The sequence below is a fragment of the Xiphias gladius genome, chromosome 23, assembly GCF_016859285.1.
Source record: "Xiphias gladius isolate SHS-SW01 ecotype Sanya breed wild chromosome 23, ASM1685928v1, whole genome shotgun sequence".
NCBI classification, from domain to species: domain Eukaryota; kingdom Metazoa; phylum Chordata; class Actinopteri; order Istiophoriformes; family Xiphiidae; genus Xiphias; species Xiphias gladius.
In genome coordinates this window covers 21,795,028-21,810,964 of record NC_053422.1, presented here as the reverse complement: position 1 = coordinate 21,810,964, position 15,937 = coordinate 21,795,028, and the positions used below count along the sequence as shown (strand labels likewise).

At 39.2% G+C, this 15,937-nt stretch overlaps 1 protein-coding gene across 1 annotated transcript in view; it reads right to left on the bottom strand.

Moving 5' to 3' along the window:
• Positions 1-15,937, bottom strand: part of tenm1 (teneurin transmembrane protein 1) — a 153,313-nt gene that overhangs the window by 32,081 nt on the left and 105,295 nt on the right. The window contains exons 20-21 of the mRNA XM_040119754.1: positions 15,367-15,387; positions 10,381-10,613 (exon numbers count right to left, since the gene is read on the bottom strand). Of these exons, the coding sequence (XP_039975688.1) occupies positions 10,381-10,613; positions 15,367-15,387 (254 nt within the window). The remainder of the gene's footprint in view (positions 1-10,380; positions 10,614-15,366; positions 15,388-15,937) is intronic.

Here is a 15,937-nt window from a genome sequence, read left to right as displayed (position 1 = left end):
ATACACATTATTTGTGAAAATATGCGACTTGGCAGTAATTGCCTTGTTTGATAGCAAAAGAGAGATCCAAAGCAATCACAGAGGCTGCAGACAAACTCAATTATAAAAGCAATTGAAATGCTTTGGACTAGAAAACTCCATGAAAGGCTAAGGGGTTTGGATCAGTGCAAAGCATCTGCAGATTATTTTGCACTGTTTAGAACATCAAACAAACACAAGGAGGTCTATCAATACACTCTCTTTTACCAAACACATCATCACAACAACAAGCCAGTGAGGCTATGGAATGGCAGAAATAGGAAATGGGATCATATGGGTGGAAACAAATGTTTTAAAGACTGAAAAAGTGGAAAAGAGACACTAAACTACTATGGATTGCAATTCTGCATGCGCAGCTTCCACTCGAACAAAGTTTCCCACAGACAAAGACATCACAACAACTGGGCCGGAGGCATCTCCACTACAGTCTTTATCACAGACAGCTGGCTTTGCAAGCACTTCAGATTTTGCTTCCACATTTTTCAAAAGAACTGTGCTAGTGCTTCTTTGGATGGAGGTCTGGCCATTGGCCCACTGGAGATCTGCAGGTGATAATGGTACCCAGGTGCAAACATTTACTGGCTCTGTCTTCCCAACCCCATAATAGCAGCTAACCCCCCCCCAACTCTCAGACAGGAAGGTTCAATTGGACTGCCAAGCCAAACTGTGCCTGCAACCATCACTCTTCTTATTCATCTCTCTGTCAGTGTGTTTAAAGAATCAAGGCAGAAATAACCTGCATGGGCACAAGTTCACTATCTCTCCCCTCATCAGAACCCCTTCCACTCCCCCTGACCTAGACAAATGCTTCCATCTGTATGTGTGTGTGTGTGTGTGTGTGTGTGTGTGTGTGTGTGTGTGTGTGTGTGTGTGTGTGTGTGTGTGTGTGTGTGTGTGTGTGTGTGTGTGTTGGGCATTCACCTCAAGCAAATGCAATTTATTCCTTCACAGTGGCAAAGCTCCACTCCTCCTGTCACCTTAGCAGGCTCCAAGTGGAGGTTGACAGGCTGGCAGCCAGCAGCAGCCACCTTGACCAGTTAAAGAGACATGCATGTCACATTTCCCATGATCATGCTGATGTTGTCAACCTGACATATTTTAAACAAGACACCATAACTAACTCTGCATCAATTCACTGGGAGAAGCAGAGTAGGTCTAGGGACCCAGAAGCTGTCAATCAGAAACAAGCATACACAAGCACATGGACTTGCACAAATGTAGCACCTGTACTGCACAGGTTCAGTCATTGGCCTTGAGCCTGCATCTCTTATTGACTCAGGGCTTCATTACACACACAGTGAGCTTCAGTAATCTCTCTGAAGCTACCCTACACACACCGACTACAAACAAGGTAGCTGTCAGTCTGTATAGTGTTCTACCTAATACATTACTTGAATAGCAGGCGTTTTACAGGTAGAGCCTTGTTTTAAGTTGGCATAAATTTGCCTCTGCTAAGCCCAAATGACTATATTTTCTTTGGTCCTTGGCATCTTGGCAGTGGGCTGACTATTTCCTCCCAGAATATCTATGAGTCCTCCTTTGACCCATAGTGATTAGGACGCAGACTAGCTGCTTTCTGAGATGGATCTTTTTTTTTTCATAGTACTCCAAGACACATCTTATCCATTAATCTGGTGAAAAATAAAGTTCCAGTCACATTATATTGCATGATAATGAGTTTAATACAATGATCCATCTAACACTGTCATCAAGCTCGAGTTCAAGTCATGTTTTAATGTATCATCAAACTTTTTATGCTTTTTTATACATTTTTGGCTAAAAAATTTTTTTGCTGTTAACAGAGTCTGGTAAAAAAAAACAAAACCCTGTGCTCCTCCCATTTATTTGATCTTATCTTAACCATATTCAACAGGTTGAAATAATGGGATGTCGTTATTTTACCATATATATAATATGTAGTTACCTGTAAGTACCTGATTTTTGTTGTAAATTTCCACCAATTCTCCAAGTGCAACCATCAGAGATCATAATGAGATCATATTTTGGGCTATAACACACTTGTGTATTTAATACATACTGTAGGTCTGCAGGTCAAGACGGGCCCAAGTGAATGTAGTCTCAACAGTTGTCAGTAAAATCAGCAGCTACCTTGAGTTTATTTTAAAATAGTTTTTGGTGTTTGACAGCTGAGTCCTCTTTCTGTCTGGACAGAGCTGTCTCATCATATTTGAGACTGTCTTTACCATGAAAACTTTTGGTCAAATGCTGAAATAACCTACTGTATGTCTACATTTCCTGACAAGCAGCCTTTTGTGGTAGTGAAATAATGATTGCACAGAAGTACTGTGACCTTGTATAGCACAGAAAAAACCTCTTATGGGGCTTTCATACCAAAAGCTTAGGTTCGACATTGCACAGAGCAACATTATATCCAGTGGAAAAAGTACTTGCGCACTCCCAGCCAGCTGTGGGAGCTGTAGTGCTGCTCAATACCCGGATTTTCCACCAAGTTTTGCAGTTAAAGTTAATCTAAATTGAACTTTTACCCCAAATATATAGACGTTATGACTGCAACAGTTTTACTATAGAAAGGAATGGAGGGAGTTAATTTTGTGCATGTCTGAATTCAAAGAGTCATGTGACTCTATTCTGCAAAACTACTTATAATTGAGTGAAAAATGTCAAGCATGGCAAAAAATGTGTGATTGCATGGTGTTAGCAGTTTAGAAAAATTCCTAATGTTTACATTCCAATCCAGTCTGTAGCATCCTTTGATTATGTGCTGCTTTTCATTTTATGCACTCCCTTGTGTAAACTATTAGCTCCTGCAAATGTGGTGACAACCTGTTTTGTCGTTTGGGGATGCAAACTTGTTGCTTTATTCAACAGTTTTCAAACTACACACAGTGTTTAGCCTTGAAGTTGATTTCAGTTAGATGAAAGAGCAAATTTTGGCCTATCAGTAGGAAAATACTAACGCATCTCACATATTTCACAGTGTTTTGTAACATTATCTTCATTCCATCTTAAAAAGGAAACGATTACATAATTAACATTCGGGTCATTCTTTTTCCAATTTTTAAAAAAAAATCAAGAACATAGTAACATTCAGAAACCTACGTATGGAATGACTTAATAGTGTTACACAGTACTGCAACATAGCTACTGCACAAGACACTTCCCATGTTCAAGACCAAAGGTCAGCTGGAAATTTTCAATCAAAACATGTATCCTCAGGTGAGAAAGCATATGTTATTTACCAAAACTGACTCTCTCATGTGTCACAATGCAATATAGTTGAATAGGCTTATCAGTGTTTCATAGTAGCGAGTGAATGTTTTAAGATTCCTGCAGCCCTGCCAGGAACACTCACATTACAGGCTGTCACAAAGTCAGCGGTAAATTAAAAAACAGGACGTGGGCCATCTCTATGCAATTCCTTCTCCAATCATGTAAAAATTGCTCACTGGATGGAAAGTCCTTGATGTACCTGTGTGCTGTGCTTGATGTTCTTTTGCTTGGCCCTCCATTTTAGCTGCTGGCAGCTTTAGTATTAGCATTAGTTTTGGGAAAAACTGGTCTCTGGCAGAACCTCATATTGTTGCTGCTCAGTGATGCACGGCCGTTGCACAAACCACTGCCGATCTTCTAATTATCATGGATGTTGCAGTGAGAAAACAAGCTGTGGTAGAAATAGCATGACCCAATGGCGTCGTTCTATTTTGTATTATCATAGAGTATGCTGCTGTTTGTCTTTTAGTGTGATTAATTCATGTGTGTATCATTAATGCAGGAATGTCCAGGGGCAAAGACAAAAGCTCAGTCAATGTGAAATGAAACACAGGAGCACGCTGTTAAAAATTGCACACACATATGCACACGCTCACACATAAACAAAATCTTGGAGATAAAAACACAGCGTGACTTATCTGATGCCCTTGTTTTGCGAAGTAGTGCTCTGTTTAAACCAATAGAAACAATGATAGTTGACCCTCTGAGAGGGAAGGCAGCCACAGGGCCAGTTTAATATGCAGATGAGGTGTGGGACTGCTGCACGCTGCAGGATTTAGACACAAAACACAGAGTTCTCTCTCTCTCTCTATCAATTTCATTCAATCTCTTATTCTCTCTTTCCCTCCATTCCCCATTTATCTGTATTAATTTCATATTATTTTTGTTCCCTGTTGCACTCACTTTCTCCCTCATTTTCTTTCTTTCGCTTCTGAGCTCCCTCTTTTTATCTATCAATTTAATCCTCTCCCCCTCTCCCTCTCTCTTTCTCCATGTTGCGAGATACAACAGTCACTCTTCCCTAAACGCTATGGGAGCCAGAGGTAGAATAACAATGGCATATTCATTCCAAAGTTATAACACAAAGCAGCTGGCATAGAGGCTCTACACAGCCCTAGGAGATCTTATAACTTCACTGCTGCAGCCATCAAGTACAATTTTGGAAGTGGCAGATTCTGGAAAAATGAAATGCAGGCTGCGGTGATTAGAGCTGTACAGTTGAAGGACACTACCACTCATATGACTCCACTGCTGGAGTAGAGGCAGGGGGCCGGTGTTTGCTGAGTTAATGGTTTGAGTATGGGCTTGCTCACAATATTGAGTTCTTTATTCACACTGTTGAAACAAAGTGGAAAATGCTCCTATGCACATTGCCATGTCTTCATGTCTCCATTTCTGTAAATGAGGCCGGCACCCAGTGTCTGAAGTTATTCCATCACCCAAACTGCTTACGTGTCAACCACCAGCCAAGACAAATACTGTACAACCCGAAGCCAGGCTATCCTGGTTTGAGTTTGGTGGCGAAGCAGCGATGTGATGCATGTGATGCATATTTGCCCCTGGCTCTGTCTCTTCTTTTTAAGCTCCCTGGCTGTTCAACATGTTAATAACTAGTTTTAACCGCCGTGCTTCATTCGGCACCCTGGCCCTGCTATCTCAACTTTGATGGCATGCCTCGCAGCTCTGGGGCTGGGTGAGGTTGACACAAATGTGTTGTTTCTCTCCGTGTGGGGAAGAGAGAGATAGCGAGAGAGAGACAGAAGAATGCAGGGGAGGAGAGAGAAGAAGAGGAGAGAGAGGCCGATGGGGCACGGGGAAGAAATGTAGTGGTAGCATGTCAGCTTCTGATAAGGGCATTAGTCTGCCCCCTGTGGGTCAGAGTGAGAGACTGACACTGCAAGTGCTCACACTGCCATGTGCTCACACACGCACACACACCTCTCTCTGTGGAAGTCAGCTTTGCTGTCTGGGACAAGTCAACAAAAAAAAAGATAAGACATGCGCATGGCACCAGCACCAACACCAGCAACTAAACTCTCAATCACTGGAGTCACTCTGAACTACTCTGTCCAAACCAAACTATTATTCACCAAATGTGTAAAAACAAACAAACAAACAAAAAAACCCCCCTCTATGTGGTGAACAACAGAAGCAGTCCAGAGATTCGAGCCAAGGCTTTTGGGTCCTGTGGGACTGACGCCTCTTTCATGTCAGACATGGGATCCATCCTAAATCGAGCAAGGCCTTTTATTTACCACGCTAATTGACTGCAGAAGCGCATGTGGAGCCAACCTTAAACAATGCCCCAGATCTTGTATTCATAAGTGAGTGTTTGAAGGACACAAGATAATCCCTGCAGTTTATGCTACAGAGAGACTATAAACTTGGGCAATGGCAGTGTGCTCAATAGCGCTTCAACATTGTTGGCTAAATTAAAATTATGGATTACTATTTAACAACTGTTTGCTATGTTGTAATAATATTATAAGTCGCAGCAGGCCTACTGCGGCTATGTCAACACCGGGGCACAAGGATGAATCATCAAGGCGACAGGGGGAGGGATAGAAAAAGAGATGGAGTGAGTGGAGAAAATGAAGGAAGGCTCTAATTTGGTGCGAAGAGCTCACCAGAGGACACAAGACAAGATCAATGCTGGAGAATCACAGAGCTACAGCTTCAAAAAAGAAACGGACGGATATTTCTCTGTGAAGTCTACCACTCATTACCATTGGTAAGAGGGTGTGAGGAGGAGGAAGAGTGTGGGCTGTGGCAGATGGATGACAGGGAACCACGGGCTCCAGGCAGAAATCTCCAGAGCCTTTATGAGAGCTGGTTAGACGGAGCACAATGGCCACAGAAGAGAGTCTGTGAAGTGCAGTAAGTCAAAGAGTAAAATACCTGACCTTAAGTGAACAGGAGGAGTCAGTCTGGAACAGAATATTCTATTACTGTATAAATGCAGAGATACAGCATGTTCTAAGGTATAAGGGGCACATATACTGAGAATAACAGTCTTCAGATCATCCATCAAATTGAAACAGGAATCGGCTCCAATCTTGTTTTTCTTTTATCATTTTCTTTTTCATTTTTCCCTTTTCTATCCGTCTGATCTTAGGAAGTTAGAGTAAATAAAAATCAAAGTTCTGCCATCAAATTTGGAGCTACTTTGCATTTTTAACCAGCCACATTCGAAGAGTGGAGAAACTTCTACACTACATTCGTTTATTGTGCTCCATGTCAGCTGGCTGTCTGCCTCCGACCCCAGACTGCGCTACATCCGCAAGCTGAGTGTGACTGACAGGAGAGGCCATGTAGGACTGTGGGTTAGCCTGAGTGAGAGGCCTGTGGCTAAATCTCCTGCGCCACCTAGGGACTAAGAGATGGCAAGATGTGTGGGCGTAATTGGTGAAGGGAGTAAACAGATTATATTCTTCCTCCTGGCAGCACTTTTTTTGTACATAAGCAGGCCCCAAAGAACCAATCTAGTCGTATTATGGCCTTTCCAGACTGCAGTATATGATATTAGCTATAGTGGCCTGATTCCACAAATGCTGGGCTGTGGAAACAAAAAAAAATATGCATAATAATTTCCCATTTGCAACCTCTGGAAGACAACCAATGCAGCATATGATGCTCCACCATAAAAACTACAGCATTACTTTTTGAAGGTTTTCATCCAAGTGTTGGAAAGGTAGATAAATCATTAGCGGGAGGGATACATACTGTACTTTTCTTTCCATCTATGAATAAATCCAGGTTCATGTTTTGCTGTCCAGTCCTAAAATTACAACAGAACTCATCTATGGACACCATGATGACATTGATGAATGATGGATAATCTTGTTCCCTCCTCCCTGACATTGTTCTGAGTTCGTCCCCTTGTCCTTTTCTCTCATTTATATTCATGTATACTGTATATACTGTATATTAGAATAAAAACCAAAGGAAATATATCTAGGATGAAATATAAGCATAGAACTACACAAATATTATAAATTCGTCATAAAAAAACTTGACAATACCCAGAAAAAAAAATTAGAGATTGCAGCATATATACAGGAGAAGAATGTAATCTTTTACTTTTACTGGGGAAAAGAAGGCCATACAAAAAAAGCTAAATAAGCAGATTTGGGTATGTGCAATACTAAATGGCCACATTATCAAAAACTGAAGTTTAACTCATAATCAGTAGAGCAAGTTCAAGTTTCAAGTTGCTTTGTCATTTCAACTATTAAAAATGCAGCTTAGAAAATTATACATTATAAATATAAAAAATGAGAAAATAAAATCCAGCTAAATGAAATATTGTTTAGCTCTCAACACCAACACACTTTCAGTGTTGTAGACCGTTGTCCAAACTGTTGTTGTGTAGACACACATGTTACTTCCAGACTATTGCAATGGACAAATAACCTTCCAAACTCCAGCTTTCCCCTGGGTGACAAATACTGTATTGATGATAAGTCAGAAGACTAGTACGACTTGTTCCAGCTAACAGGCAGGGCAGAAGAAAGGACATGGAAATGTAGTGCAATAGCAGAGAAGACACATTGCTGAAATCCACTCCTCGCTAATAAGTAAGGGTAGAACGATTAGCCAATTCAAATCGACACTCCAGGCTTAATGTCTGAAATATGTGTGCAGTAATTCAAATAGCTTGAACTGGGCTAAAGCTAGCAGGGATCAGAGCTGAATCTGTAGACTTCACTGTATTAGAAAAGCTTAATATGACAGGCGTTTTATGGTTATGTTTAGCGCCTACAAGTTCCATTTTCTCCTGTAAGCTAGGGGAAGCCATGCTTACCCTATTAGTCAGGCTATTATTGTCATTTTAATAAAAAGATCAGATAACTTTGCATGTCATGACAATTACTGCATTTTCAGGTTCTTCTCATAGCCAGCTCTTCCCCATTTTCCGCTGAATATCTTCAAATTACTCAAACAGCCTCCCTCTGGATGGCAAAGTGTGTATATGTGTCTGTCTGTGTGTGTATTAATATATACATACATATATATATATATATTTATATACACACACACACAGACCCACACAGACCCACACACACACACACACACACACACATATACATATAGACATATACTGTATATACATATATATACATATACACATATATATATATACACATATACATACATATACACATACATACATGTATATATACACACACAATTATGGTAACATGTATGGGGTATTTCATTATACTGTTAAGGCACTGTGTAGCTTGAATGATCAGGAGCAGAAAGCAAACATGAAGCAATATATCTTTGACATATTTTCTTATCATTCTTGTAATTTAGGTTTTGCGGATGAGTCAATGCAACCCAGAATACACAGTTCCACTTCCAAAACTTTACATGTAGTGAGTTGTGGACTACAAAGCTGACACAATGGACGTTTTTTTCCACAGTAGACATTTTAACTTGTTATAGCAAGATAAGCAATTGTGCAACATTTACAATGGCCTTATTCCATTGCCGTGTAAGCCATGACAATAGTCAACATGCACAACACCAGGTTCCTGAAAGTGGAACACCCGAATGGACTGCAGCCATGATATTGGTTTTATTAGCCACACTTGTGCTTTTCCTGCTAAATATCTGATGTGGGAAAGGTCTAGCAGTAGTTTGGCAGGCAATTTTCTTGTTATCAAAACATCATTTTCTAACAATTTGTAACAATTTTAAGGTAAATCAAATGAAGAAAATTAAGTCATTACCGTTAAAAGTAACTTTGACCAAGAATGATAATCACTAAAATTGGATGACTGAAGAGTGGAAAAATTAATTCTGCCTGCTTAAATCAATTTTTATTAAAAAAATTCTGATGGAAGGGTTGAGAAATGGAAATAGGCCCAATCAGCATGACTCCATCAATCCATCCTAGCTGGTGTCTACGGTACAGGCTGTTGGAGGGGGATGTGATGGGGTGTTTTTGTGGCAGTAAACAGTGGGATCCTTGAACCACTTAAGCATTATTTTAATGCCACAACATATCTAAATATTTGAGGGCTTACAGTGAACGTGCAACTTTATGAACTATACAAGAAACCAAACTTTAATTGACTGTGTCTTTTGTGTCAAAACACAACATGAAAAAATCAGTCCTAACATTAAAACTTATGTTGGGTTTACACTTCAGAATATAGATATATAGATATATATCTTATATAAACATATTTACATTTGAATAATAAAGTCAACACTGTAATTTAGAGAGTAAATTTTATCACAGTATATTTATACCATAATTGTCTTTTGTCTGATAAAATAGATCAATAGTTCACTATGCTTGTTATCCAATAATTAATAATTTACACACTGTAATTCAAAATGTGGAGAGTCAGTCTGGAATGAAAGAACCTTTCTGAACAAGAGCAAGAATCAAGTCGCTTTCTGACTGTAAAAACAGCATCCCTCCACAGATAGGGCATGTCTCAGGAATATATAGCTACTGATATATTATTTATGATTATACATTTTGTACCATGGCATTTTGACCTACTTGGATTGATGGATGGTAAAATGTGTTAAAATATGAACACAATTTCGTTACATGAAAAGAATCATACCACCATCCCACACTGATTGTCATTTTTTTTTATAATACTATACTTCAAGGAGAACAATTTTCAAAGAACACAATGTCTCAGAGATAGTTCTAGGGTTATCAAAGTGACTTTTTATGAGATCACGATAGTAGTTTCTTTGTGTCCAATGACGATTTCAATACTAATAGTCAAAGTATTGCACTTGATGTGGTGAAACACATGCATACCTGATTTTCTTTTTTGCCATGAAATCAGGAAAACATTAGATTACTGAAATGATCAGTATAATGAGCTGCTTCAGTACAAAAATACTGACCTTCAGAAAACTAGTCAGAGCGTAGTCCTCCACCTAGGTGTACCAAATTTTACTGAATGCTGATCGGTTGGTACTGATCACACATCTCTATATATTAACCTGGAGGGATGATTAATGTAGTTCGTGCTCATGGCAACAGTGTGTAGTAACGATGAACTGCCTGAGGTTGTGAGTTCCTCAGATGTAGCGTCTATTTTTTCCTACCTCGAGGGTTATTGAGTGCAGCTTCAGTGGCCTTCCTGCCCTCTCCACAGTGGCTCTGGTCAAAGGGTAGACACTGATCCCCTGTCCCGGCCACTACCTCCAGGTTACGTGACGGGTCTTTTGGCTGCCCAAGGTTCCTCACCCGGTACACTCTGCGACTGCTGGTGTCCGACACGTATAGAACCTCCCCCATTGGGTCCATGGCCAGGTAGTATTTATGAGCAGGACTAGTGCTGGTAGTAGAGGGTGTATAGAGTTAATGGATAATCAAGTTAGAAAGCAGAATTTTTAATGGTAAAGCATGTAAATTTTACTATGACATGCTAGTGGCAAATAGAGTTTTTGATTTGAGTTTTTGATTTTTTTTTTCCTGTTTTCCTATTTACCCAGTGTCACAAACCGATAGATGCTTCTTTATGTCACTGCATGCAGTTTGAACTTATATTGACATTGAGACGGGCCTATTTTAGGAAAATTCTAACATTACTCAGTATTCATGACTAGACAACACCAGCAGTTGAAGTCAAGGTATTTAGTGGCAATCAGGTCATCCGACTGAATAGCATTAATGTGAAAAACTCCAGGAGTGCACTTGTACCTGTGCTGGAACAACAAGATTAATGTCTTCCAATTTAAATATTACAGACAGCCATAGCCTCAGCAGCTGAACGATAGTTCTAAATGATAATCGCATTCTTAGGATTTTGTTCAAATTTTTTTGAAAAGCTTATGAATTAAAAGTATTAAACCAGTGACTGATATGATACTTGCATGTCCCTTCTACCACTAATAATCCCATGCAGTGAAGCCAACCTGAGCTTATCTGTACATACTTTGAAAAAAAACTCTAAAAAAAAAGGAACAAAACATTTTCACATTCTTTGTCAGAAGAAGAATGGCATAATTCCCTCCCAAACTACTGTAAACCATCTTTTAAGCAAGGACAAGTAGACCTGTTCAAGAGGGAAATAGTGCCCCTGGATCAAGAGGCTTGATAAAGCCCGTGGCAATGTGCTACACCTTATCTAAATTACTCTTTTATACAGTATGTATAAAATAGACTGTACACTGCATAATCCTGATAGTCATGTATGTCAAGGGGAACAATAAGTCATTTGTGGTAGATCTATCTACTGTAACAATAAAACAAAACATGGACATTTTTTTAAATTTAAAACTGAATTTCAGTTACTCTGACTTCATAATTATCATTTCCTGGGCTTTGCTATGGAAAACAGCAGTGTCATGACTGAAGCAAAGGAATACAATTTGATTTTAATGCTCACTCATTTTTGCTCTTTTTGATGAAGAAATAAAGGAGAGCTGATATCAATTCTTCTCTTTTTGGGGTCTACTGTACACTCCTGTGTAATGCTCATCTATAGTATCATTACAAAATAGCAATGAACAGAGATGTACAATGGAGCCATTAGGTTGTTTTTGTGTGAGTCTTGATTTTAATGTACTTGTCATATATTTGTCAGGATTAAAGTATCCTCATGTCAGGCAGTGATAAGGAACCATATGTTTGAATGTATGTGCAGACTAGATAAAATAATAATTCATGCCTTAGTAAATCCCACCAATAGCTGCATTCTTATGTAATGCTTCTGTGATATGATACCTCTGAGGCTGCTGATGCAATTTGCCCATGTGTCATGTTCATGAGTTATGTTTTATATACCTATGTCTTTTAGTTTTGTTTTTTTATGTGTTGTGTGTAGTGTGTGACAGCTGTAAAATGTTATCCTTATTTATTTTTTCTATCTTTCGCTTCTGTGGAACTTGGTTTAAAATAAAGAAAACTAAACTGAGAGCAACAGGAAAACAAGAGGGACAATAACAGGGAGTTGGGATAACACGGTCCAAGACCAAAATTAATCCCAGAACATTCATATGGCTAAATTTTGCTTAAGCCAAATGAGCTAGTGGGACACATAATTGTTTATTGTTCTAGTTGTTACTGTTAGTTTATGGGAGGTAAGAGTGGAAAAAAAGACTGGAAGTTTATTCAGCATAAGGCTCAAAAATACTGTATGTTGTGTAAAAGGAAAAAGTATGTGGAATCGTGTACTTTTCATACTGTTTTAATGAAACAGTTTTTTCTCCTCAGTTTAAGCCTCAGGGTTAAGCCGGCAAACCGTGAACACTGACTTCATTTAACCTTACACTGACTGCGAGCTATTCACTGTACTTTGTGTGGGAGAAGTGCCAACACTGTGTGCATGTAGCTGTACAGAGACGACTTGACTCGCTTCTATACATATAGTCTGCAGGTCATTATAATCCACAAAACCTTTTTTGTCAGGGTGTTGTGTTGTATTATTGAAACTTGAAGACAGTGATTGCAAAGAATGTGAGAGTGAATTTAAATTTTGCACTTTGAACATTGCAACTAACCAATATCCAAGCAATTACTCCGTAACGTGAACTGCAATGTCAGCTGGGGTTGGTCAAAGGCCTCCTGCCGTTAAACTCAAAGACGCTCTGTGAAGTGCCTTTTCTTCCTTTCCTCACTAGCTATTCAATGAAAAAATTCTTGCAAGGCAAAATGGCAATCTCCGGAAAAATATTTCTACTGTCATGCATAACAGTAGCATGTACACTGTGTAACAGACCTAAAAACATTTTTTTGTTTCTCCACATTTTCTCACAGGCTACTAATAGGTTCCTATAATTGTCTGTTTGCTTTGGACAGCAATTATATGCTGTGAGACTATTCTACCCTCAATAACCCTTACTCTCTAAAGGGAAAACTTCCCTCTGATATTAGCCTGGACCTTCTCACAACCCAGAAAAAACAAAACAAAACAACAACAACACTGCAACATAGGCAACGGTGCTGTCAGTCAACTAGTCCATTAAGTGCATAACTGTTTACAGAACTCTGCACTGAACTGCACATATATAATTTAAGCATGATCCTAAGAGAGTTATTCACCGAGTTCCAAAGTGTGCCACTGCTCTGCGCAGTACATCATATTTGTTGGGCCTCTTGAAGCAGCCGCAAGCATTTCATTGTGCATATAACTGATTACAAATCACTCCACCTGCCTTTTTTTCAATTAGATGCTCAAAGCTCCGAATACATTTATCCAGTGTAAAGGAAATGAACAACAATAACAATCCCATTGTAGCCTCCCTTGTTCCCTCGTCACATAATAACAAAACAGTGATCAGAGTTGATCGACATAGTGATCTAGCTGTTTCTGACTGTCTCTCTGAATCGACTATCTGGGCTCTCAGATAATATTGTAGAGGACTTCCTCCCCTATTTGCTTTACTCTTTGCTCAAACTCTTGAAGGGAAAGAATAGACAATGGTTTTACAGTGAGTACATCCCATATTGTCTCCCCTCGGAGAGCACCTTGTTTTGAAGCCCTGTTGGCTGATAGGCACTTTGCTGGGAAGAATGTGGAGTGAAAAGCTTTGAAAGCTGAATTTGGATGAATAATTAATGTATTTGACTTGGGAGAACAATAGTATAAAATAAAAGACACACTAACGGGCAGCTAACAGTAAAAAGCTGCTGCGGAGAAAAAGGAGGAAGCAGGAACTAAAGGAGAAACCTCCAGGGTGGGGTGAGGATACCCATAAGTGAAGAATCTAGTTGCTACAGGCTAAAACCAGCAGTTCTAAACCTTTTTTCTGATGTACAGTATCCCCATAGGTGTGTGGGATTACCTATAGTACCCCCTCATTGACACCACCCCTCATGTTCTGAAATTTGAATTGATTTTAATATTAAAGTGGATATAATAGAGGATGTTATCATATTTCTTTCATACAATTCAACTGTCACCGAATAGGTCGGTTTAGTTAAGTTTACATTCATACTATTACCGCTGGGAGTGGTATTACCACTGGATGTTTCAGCCATTTATCCAGTAGGCCTAATTTGAGCTATTTTTAGCCAATACTTTAAATATTTATTCATTACTTTTAACCAACTGTTTCAGATTTACAGATAAATTGCTATATTTAGCTAAATATTTTAACTGGTCATCCATTATTTTTAGCTATTTTGAGTAAATACCTATTATTTCTAGCCAATTAGTTTAACTCTTTATTAGTTACTTTTAACTATGTATCCAGTTTACGCTATTTCAACCTTTTATCCATTACTTTTATTTATCCATTTCAGCCATTCATCCAGCTATCTAATTATCTGAGAGCTACAATCTTTCTACTTACCCCCTGGCAATGGCAGAAGTACCCTCTGGGGTACAAGTAACCCTGGTTGGGAATCACTGGCTCAGACTTTCCAGTAGGTATTGTGCATCACAGGCACATTTACATTTTCACACTTGCAGACGTACGTACCTACCCACCTATAAACTACAACCATAAAAACCCAGCCAGGCTATCCTTTTTGCATGGTTGAAAACTTTGGCATGCTACAGATACAGCATCTTGAAAAATCTCTTTTTCAAATCGGATAAACTATGTCTGTCTCTCACAAAACACCCACAAGCACAGACACACAACGGTGCACATGCATACGGGCACACAAACATCCACACACACAAACCCTATAACATCTGTCTAATCTTCTGTCGAACATGGTGTATAGAGCTCACACCAGCATCAAGGGTCAGGGACGATGTTGAGGCCATACCAGGCCTCAGGCTTTTAGTCTAGCTCGGGAAGTGAATGAAACAGTGCATCCTCCAAACAGAGCTCTGGTAATCCTCTAAAACAGGAAATCCTTGACATTTGGGCCAAACTCCAATTTACAAATTTAATATTGCCTTGTGAAATTTAAATGATGTATTAATAGATCTGCCTGCAACCTGAGTATATGAAGATTTTGGGTGTGGTGTATATGTTTGTTTGAAGAGGGGAAGTCAGGTTCATGCAATTTGCAGCAAACAAACCGTGCTGTGAGACATTTTGCAACATGTCCTGTCTTTTCTCTCTTGACATATGATCTTTGTGTGTTTTTTGTCAAGATATATAAAGCAGGTGTTAATCACCAATTCTCACCTGTGTCTGGTGTCCCGGTTCCTGATAATAAGCCATAAAGAAGTGTTTAAAAAGAAGAAAAAAGAAGGGAAAAAAAATCATCATGAGGCTAACAAGATTCACGTAGAATTTCTAAGGCTACAATGACTCAATTTTCTACTCATAAAGTGAGATTATGGTTGATTTAAACAACTGTATTGTTTGACATTAAATACCAACCTAAACAGGAAGCTTTTGCCCCCCCCCCAATGAACAGGGTAGTATGTACAGATACTATGAAACCTCCGTCTGATCTGAACTGAATATTACTCAGAGATAAGATAATAATAGAGAATGAGAGAGTAAAGTTACATAAGAAGAACACATTACAGGACAAATGACTGCAATCCCATTGAGATTCTACGCTCGAGAAAGTACAGAAATAGAGAATGTAGTGCCTGCAGCGCAGTAGGAGATATCATCGTCATAATCCACAGAAAAAATATCTTTGTTTCAGAGCACAGACTTTCAGCTTTTATCACATCCTAAAGAGGTAGATTAGAGTCTGTGATGTCTGAACCTCGCACACTCAGCTTTTGCATGAAGACAAACT